General features: G+C 36.4%; 1 protein-coding gene across 7 annotated transcripts in view; it reads right to left on the reverse strand.

Moving 5' to 3' along the window:
* Positions 1–1,420: 1,420 nt before the first annotated feature.
* MAP3K7 (mitogen-activated protein kinase kinase kinase 7) overlaps positions 1,421–21,546 on the reverse strand; it is a 96,835-nt gene continuing 76,709 nt past the window's right edge. For 2 of the 7 annotated variants that reach the window (XM_042986814.1, XM_007076935.2), the window contains one exon: positions 18,185–21,193. In XM_042986814.1, the coding sequence (XP_042842748.1) occupies positions 21,013–21,193 (181 nt within the window). In that variant the 3' untranslated portion in view covers positions 18,185–21,012. Of the gene's footprint in view, positions 1,458–13,428; positions 13,642–18,184; positions 21,194–21,546 lie in introns of those variants that run through there. The other 5 variants (XR_006217745.1, XR_006217746.1, XR_006217744.1 and 2 more) reach the window with 5 other exon arrangements.

The raw sequence follows: 21,546 nt of genomic DNA on the forward strand, positions 1-21,546 counted from the left end.
AAGCACTGTGTCTGAGTAGGGGTAAATTTTATTCTTTCATTTTAATGAACCTGCCTCTTGCTCATACATGGGCTGCAACAGACTACTTTTGCATTGCGGACCAACCACCTACACATTTGTCACTGTGACAGGTTGTTATTTAAGGGAAATGGCAGGTTGTTCAGCTCCCAAACAGTTTTAAGGGACAATTATAGCAATGTTTAAACATTTCAGGCAGCAAAACTGGCTCAGGTACTAGCCTGTTTAGGCAAAGAAAACTGTAAAAGCAGATTTCCTGTATTTTTCGATATATCAACCTACACGAAGGGTAGGTGCATTCTGCTGTTTTAAGATAGTCACTTATGTTAGCAGCATGTAGTTCTAACCGTGATAGTTGGCATGGCTAGTATAGGAAAAAGTAGACTCATCTGATGCTTCCTAAGTGTGAGAATAAATGAAAATAGCTTTAAAACTAAGGTATTTCTCTGCAGTATTTTCTCTGGTCTTTTGTCACATCCCCAAGTGGTTGACAAGTATCATCCACTGGCGGGGCTTGAAGGACAGCAGGAAACTCCCCCTTTACCACTTAAAGGGAGAGTAAGCAAAGTTAAAGGCCATTTCATTGCTAGTAAAGATATGTGCTCATGAAAAGGAACCAGCACCAGCTCCTTTGGTTCCTGGTTTCAGAGTCTGATCACATAGGCACAAAGGTGCTTTATCTATGCAAATTTTTTTGTCTACACCTGTATTCTGTTGATGGAGTCTGCTCCATCAACTCTATAACTCTATAAGCTGAGTGTCTCAGTGGCAGGCAGAGATTGGGATTTATTCCTCATTGATTTATGAATTTGTCTTCATTTCTTTCTCCCAAGGGAGACAATACACCATCCTGAAGCTTTCCTCATGTGCTTCAAACCAAAAACCTTATTGGGGTGCAGAGAGATTTATGATTCATTATATATGTGGCTGCAGAAGTACTCTGAGAAACTGCCAGTTGTAATTTGTTCTCTTCTAGATGGTTATAGACCAATTCATTATACTGTGCTTTTTTTAATATTTTCCTTCCTTCCCTCTTCATTTATTAGACTTTTTATCACTATTTATAGACTGTGGTAATCACAGAAGATCTATTAAAAAAGAAAAGAATATTCTTGATTATCTAAAAATAATTATCTTTGCAGGCTTTCCTCAGGTTGGTTACCTTATATATGCTATAAATGCTTATGAATACACTTTATGAAGCCCTATAATTATCTGATACAACTACTTTTAAAAGTATTATAATTTAAGGGGATCCAGAGTGGCTCAGTTGGTTAAACATCCGACTCTTCATATCAGCTCAGGCCATGGTCTTACAGTTCGTGGGATCCAGCTTGCACTGGGCTCTGTGCTGACAGCACAGACCCTGCTTGGGATTCGCTCTCTCCCTTTCTGCCACTCCTGGGGTTGCTCGCGCTCTCTCTCAAAATAAATAAACACTAAAAAAAAAAAAAAAAAAAAAAAAAAAAGTGTTAGAGAGGCACCTGGGTGGCTCAGTCAGTTGAGCTTCCAACTTTGGCTCAGGCCATGATCTCACGGTTCAGGAGTTTGAGCCCTGAATCGTATTCTCTGCTGTCAGCATGGAGCTGGCTTAGGATCATCTGTCCCCCATTTTCTCTGCACCTCCCTTGCTTGCTCTCTTTCTCTCAAAAATAAACAAACATTAAAAAAAAAGATTGGATTAACCTTAATATTAAAAAATTTAAAAATGAGGTATAATTGAAAACATTTAAAAAATGTAAATCTGGGATGGAGAACCATCTATCATGCTAATGGTCAACAAAAGAAAGCCAGAGTAGCCATACTTATATCAGACAATCTAGACTTTAAAATAAAGACTGTATCAAGAGATGCAGAAGGGCATTATGTCATAATCAAGGGGTCTATCCACCAAGAAGACCTAACAATTGTAAACATTTATGCGCCAAATGTGGAAACACCCAAATATATAAATCAATTAATCACAAACATAAAGAAACTCACTGATAGTAATACCATAATAGTAGGAGACTTCAACACTCCACTCACAGCAATGGACAGATCATCTAATCAAAAAATCAACAAGGAGACAATGGCTTTGAATGACACACTGGACCAGATGGACTTAACGGATATATTCAGAACATTTCATCCTAAAGCGGCAGAATATACATTCTTCTCCAGGGCACATGGAATGTTCTCCAGAATAGACCATATACTGGGACACAAATCAGCCCTAAGTAAGTACAAAAAGATCGAGAACATACCATGCATATGTTCAGACCATAACGCTATGAAACTCGAAATCAACCACAAGAAAAAATTTGGAAAGGTAACAAATACTTGGAGACTGAAGAACATCCTACAAAAGAATGAATGGGCTAACCAAGTAGTTAAAGAGGAAATTGAAAAGTATATGGAAATCAATGAAAATGATAACACCACAACCCAAAACCTCTGGGATGCAGCAAAGGTGGTCATAAGAGGAAAGTATAAAGCAATCCAGGCCTTCCTAAAGAAGGAAGAAAGATCTGACACACGACCTAACCTTACACCTTAAGGAGCGGGAAAAAGAACAGCAAATAAAACCTAAAATCAGCAGAAGACAGGAAATAATAAAGATTAGAGGCGAAATCAATGCTACCAAAACCAAAATAAACAGTGGAAGATCAATGAAACCAGGAGCTGGTTCTTTGAAAGAATTAACAAAATTGATACACCATTAGCCAGTTTGATCAAAAAGAAAAAGGAAAGGACCCAAATAAATAAAATCAAGAATGAAAGAGATCACAACCAACACAGCAGACATAAAAACAATAATAAGACAATATTATGAGCAATTATATGCCAATAAAATGGGCAATCTGGAAGAAATGGACAAATTCCTGGAAACATATACACTACCAAAACTGAAACAGGAAGAAATAGAAAATTTGAACAGACCCATAACCAGTAAGGAAATCAAATTAGTAATCAAAAATCTCCCCCAAAACAAGAGTCCAGGGCCAGATGGCTTTCCAGGGGAATTCTACCAAACATTTAAGAGTTAACTCTTATTCTCTTGAAACTGTTCCAAAAAATAGAAACGGAAGGAAAACTTCCTCTTTCTATGAAGCCAGTATTACCTTGATTCTGAAACCAGAGACCCCACTAAAAAGGAGGACTATAGACCAATTTCCCTGATGAACATGGATGCAAAAACACTCAACAAGATACCAGCCAACCGGATCCAACAATACATTAAAAAAATTATTCACCATGACCAAGTGGGATTTATACCTGGGATGCAGGGCTGGTTCAATATCCGCAAAACAATTAAGGTGATTCATCACATCAATAAAAGAAAGGATAAGAACCATATGATCTCAATAGATGCAGAGAAAGCATTTGACAAAATACAGCATCCTTTCTTGATAAAAACCTTCAAGGAGGGATAGAAGGAGCATACCTCAAGATCATAAAAACCATACATGAACGACCCAACACTAATATCATCCTCAATGGGGAAAAAATGAGAGCTTTCCCCCTAAGGTCAGGAACAAGACAGGGATGTCCACTCTTGCCACTGTTATTCAACACAGTACTGGAAGTCTTAGCCTCTGCAATCAGAAAACACAAAGAAATAAAAGGATGCTAATCGGCCAGGAGGAGGTCAAACTTTCACTCTTTGCATATGACATGATACTCTATCGTATTTCACCAAAAAACTTCTAGAATTCATCCATGAATTCAGCAAAGTTGCAGGATACAAAATCAATGCACAGAAATCAGTTGCATTCCTATACACCAACAATGAAGTGACAGAAAGAGAAATCAAGGAATTGATCTCATTTACAGTTGCACAAAAAAACATAAAATACCTAGGAATAAATCTAACCAAAGAGGTGAAAAATCTATACACTGAAAACTACAGAAAGTTTATGAAAGAAATTGAAGAAGACACAAAAAAATGGAAAAAAGATTCCATGCTCCTGGATAGGAAGAACAAATATTGTTAAAATGTCAATATTACCCAAAGCAATCTACATATTTAATGCAATCCCTATCAAAATAACACCACCATTCTTCACAGAGCTAGAAAAAGTAATCCGAAAATTTGTATGGAACCAGAAAAGACACCAAATAGCCAAAGCAATCTTGAAAAGGAAAATGAAAACAGGAGGCATCACAATCTTGGACTTCAAGCTATACTACAAAGCCCTAATCATCAAGATAGTATGGTACTGGCACAAGAACACTCAGATCAGTGGAACAGAATAGAGAACCCAGAAATGGACCCACAAACGGATGGCCAACTAGTCTTTGACAAAGCAGGAACGAATATCCAATAGAATAAAGACAGTCTCTTCAGCAAGTGGTGCTGGGAAAACTGGACAGTGACATGCAGAAGAAGGAACCTGGACCACTTTCTTACACCATACACAAAAATAAACTCAAAAATGGATGAAAGACCTAAATGTAAGACAGCAAGCCATCACAATACTCGAGGAGAAAGCAGGCAAAAACCTCTTTGATCTTGGACACAGCAACTTTCTTTCTTTTTATCTTTCTTTCTTTCTTTCTTTCTTTCTTTCTTTCTTTCTTTCTCTTTCTCTCTCTCTCTCTCTCTCTCTCTCTCTCTCTCTCTGGCTGCAGCAACTTCTTACTCAACATGTCTCTGGAGGCAATGGAAACAAAAGCAAAAATGAACTACTGGGACCTCATCAAAATAAAAAGCTTCTGCACAGCGAAGGAAACAATCAGCAAAACTCAAAGGCAACTGAAAGAATGGGAGAAGATATTTGCAAACAACATATCAGATAAAGGGTTAGTATCCCAAATCTATAAAGAACTTACCAAACTCAACACCCAAAAAGCAAATAATCCAGTGAAGAAATGGGCAAAAGACATGAATAGACACTTCTCCAAAGAAGACATCCAGATGGCCAACATATGAAAAAATGCTCAACTTCACTCATCATAAGGGAAATACAAATCAAAACCACCATGAGATACCACCTTACACACCTGTCAGAATGGCTAATATTAACAACTCAGGCAACAACAGATGCTGGCGAGGATGTGGAGAAAGAGGATCTCTTTTGCATTGTTGGTGGGAATGCAAGCTGGTGCAGCCACTCTGGAAAACAGTATGGATGTTCCTCAAAAAACTAAAAATAGAACTATCCTGTGACCCAGCAATTGCACTCTTAGGTATTTATCCAAGGGCTATAGGTGGCTGTTTCGAAGGGACACGTGCACCCTAATGTTTACAGAGGCACTATCAACAATAGCCAAAGTATGGAAAGAGCCCAAATGTCCATCAATGGATGAATGGATAAAGAAAATGTGGTGTGTATACAATGGAGTATTACTTGGCAGTCAAGAAGAATGAAATCTTGCCATTTGCAACTACTTGGATGAAACTGGAGGGTATTATGTTAAGTGAAATTAGTCAGTGAGAGAGAGACAAATATCATATGACTTCATTCATATGAAGACTTAAAGTGAAAACAGATGAATATAAGGGAAGAGAAACAAAAATAATATAAAAACAGGGAGGGTGACAAAACATGAGACTCATAAATATGGAGAACAAACTGAGGGTTACTGGAGGGGGTGTGGACTAAATGGGTAAGTAGCACTAAGGAATCTACTCCTGAAATCATTGTTGCACTATATGCTAACTAATCTGGATGTAAATTAAAAAAAAAAAAAAAATGGAAATCACTTTTTTGTAAACCAAGAAATTCTTATTTTTGTTGCAGAATCCTTTAGAAAATACAGACATACAAGGGTGCCTGGGTGGCACAGTTGGTTAAGTGTCTGACTGTTAATTTTGGCTCAAGTCATGATCTCACAGTTTATGAGTTCAAGCCCCACGTCAGGCTCTGTGCTGACAATGCGGAGCCTGGGGTGGGATTCTCTCTCAAAATAAGTAAGTAAACATTAAAGAAATACAGAAATACAAACCACCTGTAATTTCACCCTCCAACAGCAACCAGTGTTCCCATAGACCACTGCATCTTTTAATGCATGACTTCCCAATGTTGTCACTTCTGTCCTTCTTCAAACTTGCTGAGCTTTTTAAATTATAAAGTTATCTATTCTCATTAAACATGTGAAACAATTCACAATTACATAAAAAAGGTAATAATCTGTCCACTGTCATCTACCTTTTCTGGGATCACTACTTGTTAAGAGTATCCTTCATTACTGTTTTCAGTATTCAGATGCATGTCATATTATACACACAGGCTTTTTGTTTCACTTTAATTTTTTTTTTTTTTTTCTTCACTCAAACAGCATCATATATATGCTCTTCAGTGTCCTATTTTCATGTAGCCATAGGTCATGGACATTAATCCAGATCCACATATATAGACTTAATTCAGTCTTTTAAAAAAACTACATAGTTTACCATAACTTAATGTTTTCCCTATTAATAGACATTTTTGAGGTTTAGGGTATTTTTTAAATTAAAAAATATATTTGGTCATTATATAGTATTTCAAGTAACTTCCTGGTATTTATATTTTTATGTACAAGTGTTCTTAATCCTGTATTTCTCAAAATGGGAATGTTCTAAGAATATGATTTTACTTTGCATAGAAGCTACTAGACTACATGTCCAAGATCTCTACACTAAAAACTATAAAAACACTGCCTAGATAAATTAGAAAAGGTCTAAATAAACAGAGAAAATCACCCTGTTCACAGATTGGAAAATTCAATATTGTTAGTATGTCAACTCTCCCAAACTTGGTCTATATATTCAAGGCAATCTCAATCAAAAGTCCAATAAGCTAAATTTTTTGGTAGTAACTAGTAAGTTGATACTAAAATTTATATTAAAATTGTTAAAGCTTTAATTTTAATAAAGAACAAAGTTAAAGGACTAACCTTGATGATTTTAGGACTTGTTCTAAGGCTACAATTTGATATAAATCAATGGAAAGGAGTAGGAAAACCACGAACAGATTCACTTATATATGGTCAGTTGATTTCAACAAAGGTGCTTACTTAAGGTGATTCAATGGGGGAAAAAAAATCTTTTCAAAGAATAGGGCTAGAATACAACTGGATAGCTGTATAGAAAAATATGAACATTGATCCTTATTACACAATAGTCAAAATGGATCATAGACCTAATGTAAAAGCTAAAACTGGGAAACGTCTAAAGCAACACAGGAAGAAAAATCTTTTATTTAAAGATACTTTATTTTACTTTATTTAAGTAGGCTTCATGCCTAGCACGGAGCCCAGTGTGGGGCTTGAACTAATGACCCTGAGATCAAAACCTGAATTGAGATCAAGAGTCAGACGCTTAACTGACTGAGCCACCCAGGCACCCCCTTTTAGATTTTTCAGAACACAGAGAATGAAACATAAAATAAGAAAATTAATAAATAGACTTCATCAAAATTAAGACACTGAACAGCCAAAACAATCTTCAAACAGAAGAACAAAGCTGTAGGTATCACAATCCCAAATTCCAAGATATACTACAAAGGTGTAGTGATCAAAACAGGACAGTGCTGGCATAAAAAGAGACACAGACATCAATGGAACATAACAGAAAGCCCAGAAATAAACCCATGCTTTTATGGTCCATTAATTTGCGACAAGAAAGACAAGATATACAATCGGAAAAATGTAAAAAAGTCTCTTCAACAAATGGTGCCAGGGAAACTGGACAGCTACATGCAAAAAAAAAAAAAAAAAAAAAAAAAAAAAAAAAAGCTGAACCACTTTGTTACACCATATGTAAAAATAAACTCAAAATGGATTAAAGACCTAAATGTGAGACTTGAAACTATAAAATTCCTAAAAGAAAATAGGTAGTAATTTCTTTGACATCAGCTTTAGAAACATGTTTCTACATAGGTCTCCTTGGCAAGGGAAACAAAAGCAAAATTAAACTGCTAGGACTACACCAAAATAAAAAGCTTCTGCAAGTGAAAGAAACTATCAAAAAAATAAAACAGCAACCTATTGAATGGGAGATATCTGCAAATGATATATCCAATAAGGGATTAGTATCCAACATACATAAAGAACTTAACACCAAAAAACCCCCAAATAAGCAAATTAAAAATGGGCAGAGACCTGAACAGATATTTTTCCAAAGAAGACATACAGATAGCCAACAAACACATGAAAAGATGCTCAACATGACTAATGATCAGGTAAATGTAAATTAAAACTACAGTGAGATATCACTTTACGTCTGTCAGAATGGTTAAAATAAAAAACACAAGAAATAACAAGTGTTGGCAAGGATGCAAACTGATACAGCTACTGTGGGAACAGTATGGAGGTTTCTCATAAGATGAAAAAACAGAATCATCCTTTGATTCAGTGATTCTGCTACTGGGTACTTACCAAGGAAAATGAAAACATTAATACAAAGAGATATGTGCACACATGTTTATTGCAGCATTATTTATAATAGCCAAGATATGGGAGCAACCTATGTGTCCAATGATAGGTGAATGGATAAAGGAGATTTGGTGTATGTATGTGTATAAATACACATGTATACATATACATAGACACACACACACATGCACACACACACACACATGTGCACACACACACATACACACAGAATTATTACCTAGCCATAAAAAAGAATGAAGGCTTGCCATTTGCAACAACATGGATGGACCTAGAGTATATAATGCTAAGTGAAATAAGTCACAGAAAGACAAATAACGTATGATTTTACTCATATGTGGAATTTAAGAAACAAAACAAATTAACAACAACAACAAAAAGAGACAAACAGTCTCTTTAAGTACAGAGGATAAACTGGTGGTTGCCAGAGGAGAGATGGGTGAGAGGATGAGTGGAATACATAAAAGGGATTAGGGGTACACTTATCTTGATGAGCACTGAGAAATGTACAGAATTATCGTTTATACTGTACACCTGAAACTAATATATAACACTATTATATAATAAAAACTAAAAGCTTTTTCTCTTTGACAAATACTAAGAAAATGAAAAAGGCAAACCATGGACTGGGAGAAAATATTCACTGCACCAATATCAGACAAAAAACTGTAACAAGAGTACATAAAAGTCTTACAACTCAATATTAAGAAGAGAACAACTCAATTAAAAAACTGACAAAGGATTTTAACAGGCATTATGCAAAATAAACTATATGAAAGCCCAACAGGCACATGCCAAGATTAGTCATCAGGGAAATATTCAAATTAAAACTGCAGTAGGAGGGGCACCTGGGTAGCTCAGTCGGTTGAACGTCCGACTTCGGCCCAGGTCATGACCTCCCGGTTCGTGGGTTTGTGCCCCACGTCGGGCTCTTTGCTGACAGCTCAGAGCCTGGAGCCTGCTTGGGATTCTGTCTCTCCCTCTCTCTCGGCCCCTCCCCCACTCATGCTCTGTCTCTCCCTCTCTCAAAAGTGAATAAAGATTAAAAAAAAAAACTGCAGTAGGATACCACTAGACACTTATTCGAATGGCTAAAATTAAAAAAGACTGATCATACCAAATGTTGACAAGGATGTGGAGCAACTGAAACTCTAATACTGCTCTACTACTGCTGGTGGAAACATGGAATTGTACAGCTACTTTGGAGGTCTGCAGTTTCTTAACACGTTAAAACATATACCTACCATAAAACTCAGCTGTTACATTTCTAAGTATTTACTCCAAAGAAATCTACGTGAAGACTTGTACACAAATGTTCATAGATGCTTTAAGAGCCAAAAAGTGGAAACCGAAAATTATCCATCAGTAGTTGAGTGCATCAACAAAATTTGCTGCATCTGTACAATGGGACCCAGCTGAAAATAATAAAGGGACAAACCACTCATATACGCAGCAACTTAGGTGAATATCAAAATCATTATGCTGAGTGAAAAGCCAGCCAAAATAGACTATATTCTATAGGATTAAATTCTAGAAAATGCCAAATAATTAGTTAGAGCAAGCTGATTAATGGTTGTCTGGGAAAGGGGGTAGAGGAAGGATAGATTATCTAGGGGTACAAGGAAATTTCTGGAATTGGGGAGACTCTCAGTACCCTATGGTGATTTCACAGATGCATTCATCTTGCAAAACTTATCAAATTGTACACTTAAGTATGTTCAATCTGTATAAAGATTATATCTTAACTATTGAGCACTTATTTCCTAAGAACTTTAAAATCATTTTGTCCAGTTCAAACCAAACATACTCTCAACTCCACTGGATTTTTGACTAAAACTACATTAAACAAATAATCTGTAAGTACATACAGCTATGTAAGAATTTAATTTATTTTTTTATTTTAGAGAGAGAGTGCACTTAGGGCTGAAGAATCTCAAGCAGCCTCCATGCTCAGCACAGAGCCTGACTTGAGGCTTGATCCCACATTCTGGGATCATGACCTGAGTTGAAATCAAGAGTCCAATGCTCAACTGACTGAGCCACCCAGGTGCCCTTATGATATTGTTTTCTCATTTAGGAAAATGTTAATGTCTTGTTTTATATTAAGGCTATAGTGTTCATCGGCCCTATTTCCTTTAAACGTTTTCTTTGGTATTTTGTGGTATTATTGACATTGTCAGTAGGGCAAAGGAAAATCTCATTTCTACTTCTGGTTGTTATTATAGAAAAACTAATTTTGATACATATCAGATACAATCAATCAAATTAGTTTTGTGGGTTTTCTATATAGTTTTACATTCTGCAAATAAAGATAATCTTCTTATTTTCTAGTTATTATACTAATTATTCTATTTTGGGGTCTTTTCATGAGCTAAAACTTAAAAAAAATGTTGAATAATGACAGGGCATCTTTGCTTTGTTTCAGATTATAATGTTTCAGATTCATTAAAATGACAGTAATTTAACTATTTAATATGCTGTTGGTTTGGAGGAGTGATCTTTATCAAGTTTGGGAAATTCCATTTTAATCCTTCTCTTATTTGTAAATATTATCAAATATCCTTTAGGCATCTATTGGTAGAATTGTACAGTTCCTTTAATACATATAATGAATTACACTGGATTTTTTAAAATGTTACCTTTTTGCTATCAGTACTATTTCTTCATGTGCCAATCTTTTAATATTTTGAAGCACTCAATTTGGACAGCTTTATATACCAATTGTAGAACTATATTATACTGTCAACCTTAACACAGTTATTTTGCCAGCAAAAGGATTTGGGAATAGTAGAGGAATTGCAATTTGGGTCATGTAAGTGATGGCAAACCATAAATAAGTCAGATTAAAGGAAAATAATGATACTTCATAGAGAAAAGAAGGAAGTTGGGAGGGGTTGTTTTGAACCAAAGTCTATTGGAGGAAAGTGAGAGTTCAGGGTCGTGAGCGTTTCTCATTGGCTGAGTTGTGGTATTTTCTTATTGGCTGGGGTAGTTGCTGGCATGGAGAAATTCATTCTTCCTCCTGCTGGAGTAGTCAAGTAGGCCTCTTCCTATTGCAGGGAATGCAAGGTATGTCTCTCCCTGTTGGGGTGTGCAACTGATGGTGAGTGGTAGGGAATAAGAACACCCTCTTCTGGCTTCCCAACTTTTAAAGATTTTAAGTGATATCTACACCCTATGTGGGTCTTGAACTCACAACCCGAGATCAAAAGTCACATGCTCCACTGACTCAGCCAGCCAGGCACCCCTCCCAATTCCATTTTAAATGAGGTCTCCTTTATTCAGTTTCACAATACTTTTAAACAGACATATAGTATTACATGGTATAGATCTACTACAGTTTACTTAACACTGATTAACAGCTACTTAGGTTGCTTTTTAAAAATTAAAAATATTTTTTTAATGTTTATTTTTGAGAGAGAGACAGAGACAGAGCATGAGCAGGGGAGGGGCAGAGGCAGCAGGAGACACAGAATCCGAAGCAGGCTCCAGGCTCTGAACGGTCAGCACAGAGCCCAATGTGGGGCTCGAACCCACGAACTGTGAGATCAGTGACCTGAGCCAAAGTCAGACGCTTAACTGACTGAGCCACCCAGGGGCCCCTTAGGTTGCTTTTTAAAAACTCGATGCTGTGATAAACATAATTGTGTAACAGTATACCTCTAAAATGATTTCTGATTTCACCTTTACTTTTATGCTTCCTCTATAGAGAATGGAGTGGCGGAAAAGACAAAGTTCATATATTCAAAACTTCTTGAATTTCTGATGTTCAGATATCCCTCCTTATATAGAAAAGGCAGTTTTCTCCCCCAGGCTCAATTTACCTAAAGACATTGAGTTGACCTTCTATAGTTTTTGAAGCTCTGTCTCTACATCTTTCCTAATCTTTTCCTTATCTCCATGCAGCTACTTTTTGTGTATCTCAGGGATATGGCACATTTTATCTTTCACAGATTCATTCATGATTGTGAGTCCAATGTGTGGGCGTTTCCCCTCATGCCAAACAATTTGACACCAGCCAGATATCCTACAATTCAACTCAATTGTGATGTGATCTACTCAAGAGACAGTATAAGACTCCACAGGTTAAGGGTTCGGTCCTAGAAGACTGCCCCCCGCCCCCCTCCATTTCAGGCACAAATTGCAAGTCCAGGTTGTCACCTGTGCTTCTGACTGGCTATATAGATCAGAGGTTCCAACATCTGTTCCCTGGATTTGATTAGTACGCCAGGGCAGCTCACAGAACTTGGGAGAAACAGTTTACTTTTTAGGTCACCAGTTTGTTATAAAAGATAATCCAAGAACAGCCACATAGAAGAGATGCACAGGGAGAGGTATTTGGAAATGGTGTAGAGTTTCCATGCTTTCTGTGTGCATCACTCTCCCCACTCCCACCCCATCTTCACATGTTTACCAACTCAGGAACTCTATGAACCCTGTTCTTTTGGAGTTTTTATGGGGCGCTCCATTACACAGGCATGACCAATTAAATCATCGGCCTTTGGTGACTGAATTCCGTACCTCCAGCCCTTTTTCCCCTCCCTGAAGGTGGGGGTTGGGTGGGGCTAAGTTTTCTCACCTTCTAACTGGGTAGTTGGCTTCTGGGGCAACTAGCTCCCATTCTCATCTAGGGGCTTTCCCAAAAATTGCCTCATTACCATAACAAGACATCTTTATCGTTCTCACCACTTAAGGAATTTCAAAGGTTTTAGGTGCTGTGTACCAGAAACAGGGAAGAAGACCAAATATAGAATTTATTATAAATCACAATGTCACACTCCGCCTCTCAGCTTTCACAACACTAGATGGGTTAGAATCTAGAAAGTTGACAATGGCAATACCCTTTCTATCCACTCTATGGTATACGTAATTCTCAAATCTGTCGGTGTAACAGAATCACTTCAGGAACTGGATAAAAGTTTATATCCCTGAATAATAACCTGTCATTGTGAAGCAGAATTTCGAAGGTTGGCGCCCCTAGAGTGTGCATTGATATAATAATAATAATAATAATAATAATAATAATAATAATAATAAACTTAAAGCCATTAAAGTTCTGATTTATTTATTTTTTTACTCCTCTTGTTGAGACTATGCTTCATCTTCACCAAATCCATGGGACAACCTTTGGAAGCACTCCCTTTGGGTCCACCCCTACCTGCAGGGATCCAGGTTGGGGCCAGTAGTGGGAAGGGAAGTTCCTGCCCCTGTAGGATTCATGCAAGGGGTCCAATGGTTGTGCCCATGGCAAAGGGCCCTGAGTTCCTGCCAAAGAAACATGGTTTGTGTAAGGCTTTGTCCTCCTGGTTTTAATTTTTACTATGCAGAAAACAATAAAAAGCTAAAGAACTCTTAAAAGGAAAAAAATTACCACAATGTCAATACCTGAAGACAACCACCATGTCACTTTAGTATTTTCTCTCACAGTCTTTGTTGGAATTGTTCCATTCAATGGCATTATGATTTCATTTCCATTAAAGACCAGACTTTTATAAATATGCTTAGGAACCTAGTTTTCCTCCCCTTTATTAGGTCTATAAGAAAATGTATTCCAAGTTCTAAACTATTAAAATGAGATTTTTGTGAGCCTTGAAGCTAAGAAGACCTGGGTTTGAACTGCAGCCCATCATTTACTAGCTGGGCAAGTTTTAAACATCTCTGTTCATCACTTTATTTCTAAAGCAAGAGTAACATTTACAAAATGCCTAAAACATAGTATACACTTAGTAAGTGTTACTTTCTTTATGATACCTCCAAGTTTAAAATTTTTTTCCTCATAATATGGCTAATTTTGTTTTCTCATAATTTGTTCTACCAAAGTTTCTATTACTTCTTTCATTCGAGATATAAAGTTTCTTTTCTAAGGTGGATTGTCATTACTGAATATCTAAATTACTTCAAGTCTGATTTCCAACCAGTGTTCTAACTAAAGTGCTCTAACTTCACATTTTGAAGTTTTATTTTTCTTTAAACATACTATTTTTTAAATTTTTATTTTTGAGAGAGACAGAGAGCGAGCAGGGGAGGGGGAGGGAGGGAGGGAGAGAGAGAGAGAGAGAGAGAGAGAGAGAAAGAATCCAAAACAGGGTCCAGGATCCAAGCTGTCAGCACAGAGCCTGACACAGGGGTTGAACACACAAACTGCGAGATCATGACCTGAGCTGAAGTTGGTGCTTAACCGACTAAGTCCCCCAGGCGCCTCTGAAGTTTTATTTTTCTAAGCTGCATCAACTGTAAATATAGGGAAATCTTTAAGTATTATACACCATATTGATTGGATTTTTACATTAATGTCCATTCTTGTGAGGGGCCAGCTTTTCCTATTTCCATTTTTATTGTGGAGAACAGGGGCAGAGAAAATGGGGGAGGCAGTGGTCTATTTTCCTTTCCAAGAGTGTGAAGAAGGCTACTCATTGTCCTCTAAATCTTGATCCTTCGTTTGTAACTGAATTCCTCCCTTCCAGTTAGGCACACAGCTGCCCATTCATACAGACATTTCAGGCCTCAAAGAGGGTAGGGTTAAGGTGTGTGATTAAATTCTGGCAAATGGATGTGACCATAAGTGACCTGAACCTTTGGTGCTCTTGCCCTTTCCCTCTCCTCTTTGGCCAGGATGCAGATGAGCAAAACTATCATAGAAGCCATTATTTTGGGCAGCATCCAAATTTATGTCATTATGAATCATAGGCTACATGCAGCAGCACCAAGACTGGGGAATTTTCTGATATTGCTGAAAAAAAAAAAAGTGAAAAGGGAAGAAATATTCAGCTTAGGTCTAGGAACTTGGTACCACTTCCTCAAGTCCTATACATAAAATGTGGAATCATGAATGGGAGGACAGAATTAATGTGGTCAGACATGAGTTTTAGTATGAATTTTGAAGTTAAGACTATTGTCCAACAATGTACTAGTATATATTAGCCCTACTGTACAGAAACAGATTGTTTGTGAGCATATAAATTATAAATTGCATATGTGGCTTACAGAATAAAGACATGTTTCCAATCCTTAAATGATATCTGTTAAAAGGTTCTCATGGTATATGCAAAAGAAACAAATGGTACTGATTTTTGCAAGTAATATGCTCATGACATATGGATATTTAGGTAAGTATCTTTGCAGGAAATGGATTAAAAGTCAAAAAGGTGTATGAGGGAATATCAGCATTTTTTCTTCAACCACAAAAAAGTTACACTTGTTTTTAGGTTTCTTCATTCTCTAATTTGAATTTGGTAAAGTTATCAATGATTAATGTAGTCGTTCCTTTAATAACTAAAGAAGAGATTCCACAAAGAGAAACAGACAATAAGTCTGAGAAGCAACTGCATTTTGCAGATGACTTTTGCTTTTCAGAAGATTTCTGGTGTACTCAAAGCAATTATCGTGATGTTATGTGGCATCTATAAGATATCACTGACCATTAAATTACAGGATAAAAAATGCATTTCATTACTTGGAAATGATTTCACTGAAAAAACTGACATCAAGGGCAGGTCATTTCAACAAACTCAGTTTTGGTGGGACCTCATGGCAGGGATGAGAAGCTCTGAGAGCAGTTACTCATTACTGATGGAAAAGGAACACAGGTCCCGGCAGTAAGCAGTACATGATCTACCAATGTCATCTTAGTTATTCCCACGGGCACCGCAATAGTACACAGGACCACAGAGAGCATCAGTATGAGAGATCCCTATCAAATACTTTTTACCAAAGACTGTTTTGTTCAGTTAGAATACTGTCTCCCAGGTTTTTGAACGAGCAAAAAAGCAGCTGCAATCTAAATAAAAATGAAAAGCAGGATTTTTTTAAAAGTGACACTGGCCAATGACTATTTCCTGAAAACTACCATGAACCTACTAATGTGCTACTGTCCATGTCCATGTTGCATTTCTAACACCCAAATACAGAGATAAACGGGCTTACTTTACCAAACAATGCGAGGGATTTTGTAAGCAAAGTGTTAAGGTTCCCTAAAAACAAAAATAAAGCAATCTTAAATGTTTCAGAACCTGACAACAATGCACAATCAAGCTGGCCACAATGGACACATCTATAGCCTCTTAAAACCTATGTTTTCTCTTGAAGACTGATACTGAAAGGTTTTCAAGTATCACTAAAAGTGGTTTAATTAAAATTTCCTGTCAAAGGAATTAAAACAACTGTTCAAGAGGAGGAAAAAAAGCTTAAAAAGAATACATATTGAATGATTTCATTAATGTAACTAGAAAATGCAAACGAATTTATACTGTTAGAAAGCACATCAGGGTCTGGGGCTTAGGGCCTAGAGTGGAGGGAGGCAAGGACTACAAAGGGACATGGGAGACCCTGGGGAGGCGGGACGGAAATGTTCAGTATCTTGCTTGTTGGATGGACTCCCAAGTGTATACACATGTCAAAACTCAGTAAACTGCACTCATTTAAGTGGATGCAGTTTAGTGTGTAAATATTACATCCCAATTAAAAGACAAAGAACAAAGAGGTAAAAACAAAAATACAAAACAAACTAAAAATGGAAAAGCCTGAATTAAGCCTTTCCTAAGAGCAGAGAACAAATCTTTCTAGACCAAGCCTCACAATATCATTATTCGTATTTCCATTTTTAGCAGGTCTTTCAGCTGAGGGGAGTGAAAGAGTGACGACACCCCACCACATTGAATAAATAATGTGGAAACTGAAGCACTCAGCAAGTTTTAAATTATGGCAAAGTGGTATAGAGCACAGACTTGGGTTTAAAAGTGTTGGCTAGAGGACCTGGGTGGCTCGGTCTGTTAAGCATCTGACTGTTGGTTTCGGCTCAGGTTATGATCTCATGGTTTGTGGGATGGAGCCCTGTGTTGGACTCTGCACTGACAGATAGAGCCTGCTTGGGATTCTCCTTCCCTCTCTCTCTCTGCCTCTCCCCTGCTTGTGTTCTGTCTCTCAAAATAAATCAATAAACTTAAAAAAAAATAAAGTGTTGGTTTTGTTGTGATCTATAGAGTGGTCACAAAGCCTCTGTGCCTGCAAGTTACCTCAAATCCCCCCCTTCCCCCACTGACCATCTGCTACTCAGTTTACACATTTTCCCATGCTCTTCTTCACATCATGGGCTTATAGTGGCTACAGAGTCCCCTTGCATGAGATTCTGCCTAAAACAGCTGACGGGGGAAAAGTAGACTCAGGCCCAAGTCTTAACATTTAGGAGCCCATTTTTCCATCTGTGAAATGGGAGTACAATCTAACTACCATGTGACTAAAGAGAACATGTAACTTGGCATTAGCCATATGGGCTTCACTTATAATACATGCTCAATAAATATCTGTTAAAGAAATAAGTGAATCAATGAGCTGATTTACTAAAATGAAGATCGAGTTTATAAGAATGTGTATATGTGCACACAGGTGCTGGTTGGGGGGTTAGTAGGTAGATAATGGAATGAAATGCTTAATGTAACTTAGATATACTACAGGAAACCAGTTTCCTAATGAGAAGAATCACTCAGTGATGTATATACCATGTTGTACCTCATATAAATCATGATTTAATGAAATTGTGAAGAGCACCCATTTAACAAAAACTTTGAATGGTTAGATAGATTATGTTAAATGGCCAATCATCTAGCTTCTCAAAAATCATGATTATGTTACAACAGTGTTGAGTACTGTAAGAATACTCACTACTCAGTTTTTATTTGACTTTGTGTGAGGTAAACATATTGCAGAGCAGAACACCTCACAGCTTATTTGCTGATATAAATCATTAACCATTTTTGTAAACAAGTTTAGAATAACAATCTGAATTTTATTACAAACAAAAATAATCTAAAAAGCTTCCTTCAATTATACAGTATGCACAAGGATTTCTGCATTACATGGTTTTACATAAAATGTTTTGAATGATACAAGTGGGACTTCCTACCATTTGAAGAGGAGTTGACTGCTGAAAACCATACACTTAACAGAAAGAAAAAAGTTTCACAGGCAAAACCTATGATCTCTGGCTACAGGCAGGAGCGGAAACTAGGAACATAAAAGAAGCTTGGAGGAAAAAAAAGACAATAAATACTCCAAAATGCTTTAGCAAAAAGAGTCAAACATTTGTAAACAACTTTTAAACAAATCTCTTTACTATGTGGTGTTGCTATAAAGTCAAGTCTTAACTGATTTTCATTTGACTCAGAAAAGTTACTTTTACTGCTGAGTATTTCTCTCTAGACTTTGTTTTCTTTCCCTGGAGAATAAAATATAACTAGGTATTGTTCGAGATTCTGAATTTCTTAGAGGGGGGCCTTTGAGCCACTTGCTTGTCTTTTTGCTATTTCCACCCAAAAATGAGGGTTAGAGTGAAAGGTAAAACCAGAATCAATAAAAATTTTGGCTCCTTATTAGTCTCTGTTTGGAGGTTTAATGGGTGAGGATGCTGATAAAACTAGCTGTGGATTTTAATGATCCCTGCTGCACTTTTATGCCATCAGGGATAATCAGGACTTAAAAAGTATGAGCTTTGCAACACAACTACTTACAAACCATGTAGGCTGAGCTGCACTCAGTGTCTAGGACAATTACTGTTTGAGAACCCCCAGGAACTTACTGTAAACAAACAAGCAAGTGTTCAAGAGCCTGTTTTTGTACTTGGTACCATGACGTAACACTACTATTTTCTTTCGTTTTCCTACTTGAGACTTTTATGAAGTGATTACATGTAACAATAATAAATTTTCCCTTTAAGTATATATGATATATAGTAAAAACACATTAATGACTAAAATAAAATCTGAAGTCAAGCATTAGCATCCACACTTGAATGTCTTGTGCTCTGAGATAATCAGAAAAGTCTCTAAACACTGACTAGGTCCCTCTTGGTGAAGTGACACATGTATGTAACAAGCAGCAATGCTAGGAGTTATACTTTTCCTTAGTCTACAGGTATTTTCTGTGCCAATTTTATTTTACTATTAATGTGTTGAGACCAGTATCACTTTCAGCTAGGTAATCAAATTATTTGGGAATGATAACCTTTCTTTCATTTACATCAAGCAATGGTAGACATTTATTTACTGGAAACTTTCTAATAATAGATTTTGAGGAAGCTAAAAATGACACAGTTTAGTACAAACTGTCCTTTACCTTTATTGCTTGTATACACAGGAATACATTATAAAACTCAGTGGAAGGAGGAAAAAAATAACAGAAGAAAAAGTTACCTGCTTTAGCATTTTTTAAGAATAGTTTTGATAACTTCTTAGATCAACTTGCTTATCTGAAACAGAGCAGAACTACAATACAATCATGATATAATTCTAATAATCACAGAAATTATGCTTTCATTTTTAATTTTCTCTTCATAAAACATTAATGCTATAAAAATGAGGTTGATGACATCCTTATTTAAAAGACACCTTGTACTGGTATCAAAATGTGATTTATTTTAATACCAACTGAAAAAATAGAGCTTATATAGTCTATTATTTCAATGAATTTTTTTATTACTTTTATTTTCAAAGTTTACGGTAGCAAAGTTATTGTTAACAATATAAATTTTCTCTTTATAAGTGTTGAAATTCCCTTAAAAGTGTTGAAAGGCAGCAGGCATTCTAGGATGGGCTTGTAAGGAAAATTAATTATTCCAATGTTGATAAAGAGTATACTTGATGAATTTATATTTACTTCTTTAACTTCCTTACTAACTTCTCCTGATTTGCCAGGTTTTTTTTTTTATTTTTTACTCTTTTGGTATCATAAAAGAAATCTAAGCCCAAGCCTTTTAGTTGGAGCAATTATTTCCATTTTCCATCATTTCTCTTCAGTTTTTCAAATATACACTACAACAATCCAATAATCATTGCAGGAAGGAATGATCATTTAAGCTGGATCGTGTTCATTTACCTTTTAATTTCATTTAGGAGATATTAATATTAGAGTCATAAAGTCTTTACAGTCTCAACACACATACACACAATCACAGAATTAAAAATCTTTATATCTTAAAAAAAGGGTTCCATTTTGTTCAATGTATCATAATTTCAGTCCAATGAAATATGCTTTTATTAAATACAGCAGCCGCCACTTACCTTTAAATATTTTATGGATGGAACTAAGTTCAGTACTGATTGAAGGATGCTGGCATCAGAGCCCTCACTTTGGAACTATCTCTAAAGGTTCTGCATTTCTATAATGTACCACTGATTATTTTAGATTTTATAATACCCTGTCTTTAACTTGGTATATACCATCTTTTGGAAAAAAAAAATTATTTGTTTTTTGAGATGAGATACAAGAACAAAATCATTCTTGAGGTTCCACCTCGAAAAAAGGCGATGTTTGCACATAGCAGCTAGTTTGATACCCCGTTTTGTTAGGCTAGCCTTCACACAATGAGCATGCATATATAGCCATGGTTCACTGCATCTGTTTTGAAGTTGAGAACTGCTGCTTATTCAAGTCACAGATGCCCCCATGTTATGCAAGGAGACAGTTGAACTGCATGTCCACCATGAGAAAAAGAAAATAAACGATGAAACAAAATGCAGCAAATATAGGCAGTTGGCATTCAGAACACGCCCAAAAGCTAACACTCACGAATTGTCATTAGAAGGGCTTTTCTTTCCTTAAAAAAAAAAGTCTTTCTTTGCATATTTTAAAGAAGGTCCCAGAGAATCATGAAGTGCCTTGTCGTTTTTGCTGCTGGCTTCTGATGACCTCTAGTTGTTTTTTACATTGCTGGTAGTAAGTAGAAAGGCTTTTGTTTTCATCTAAAAGCTTTTTATGTTCCTGTACCAGACGAGATGTATTTTGCTGGTCCTTTTCATCCTGGTCCAGTTCTGCAACTAGTTCTTGCCTAAAAACAAATACCACATAATAAAATATAGTAAAAGATACACGATAGAAAAAATTTATACACTAATAACCAATGAGCTCAACTAATTAGAACTTTTATTCTGGCTCTGTCATTATGCATCTCAGGGACACCATGCAAATGTAACTGCGGGCTAGAATGGAGACTAGCATCCACTCTTCTGGTTTACCCATACAAACACCATAATCCTTTTATTTTAATAAGTAACTCTACTTAGACAATTAGTGAATACAGATAAAATGGTATAATTAAAGTTTCAGAAAATTTTATCTGGTATCCTTTTTGTGTAGGAAGAAAAAGGCTGGGGAAGGGCTCTGACCACAGGAAAATAACAT

This window comes from Panthera tigris, chromosome B2 (assembly GCF_018350195.1).
Source record: "Panthera tigris isolate Pti1 chromosome B2, P.tigris_Pti1_mat1.1, whole genome shotgun sequence".
NCBI lineage: Eukaryota > Metazoa > Chordata > Mammalia > Carnivora > Felidae > Panthera > Panthera tigris.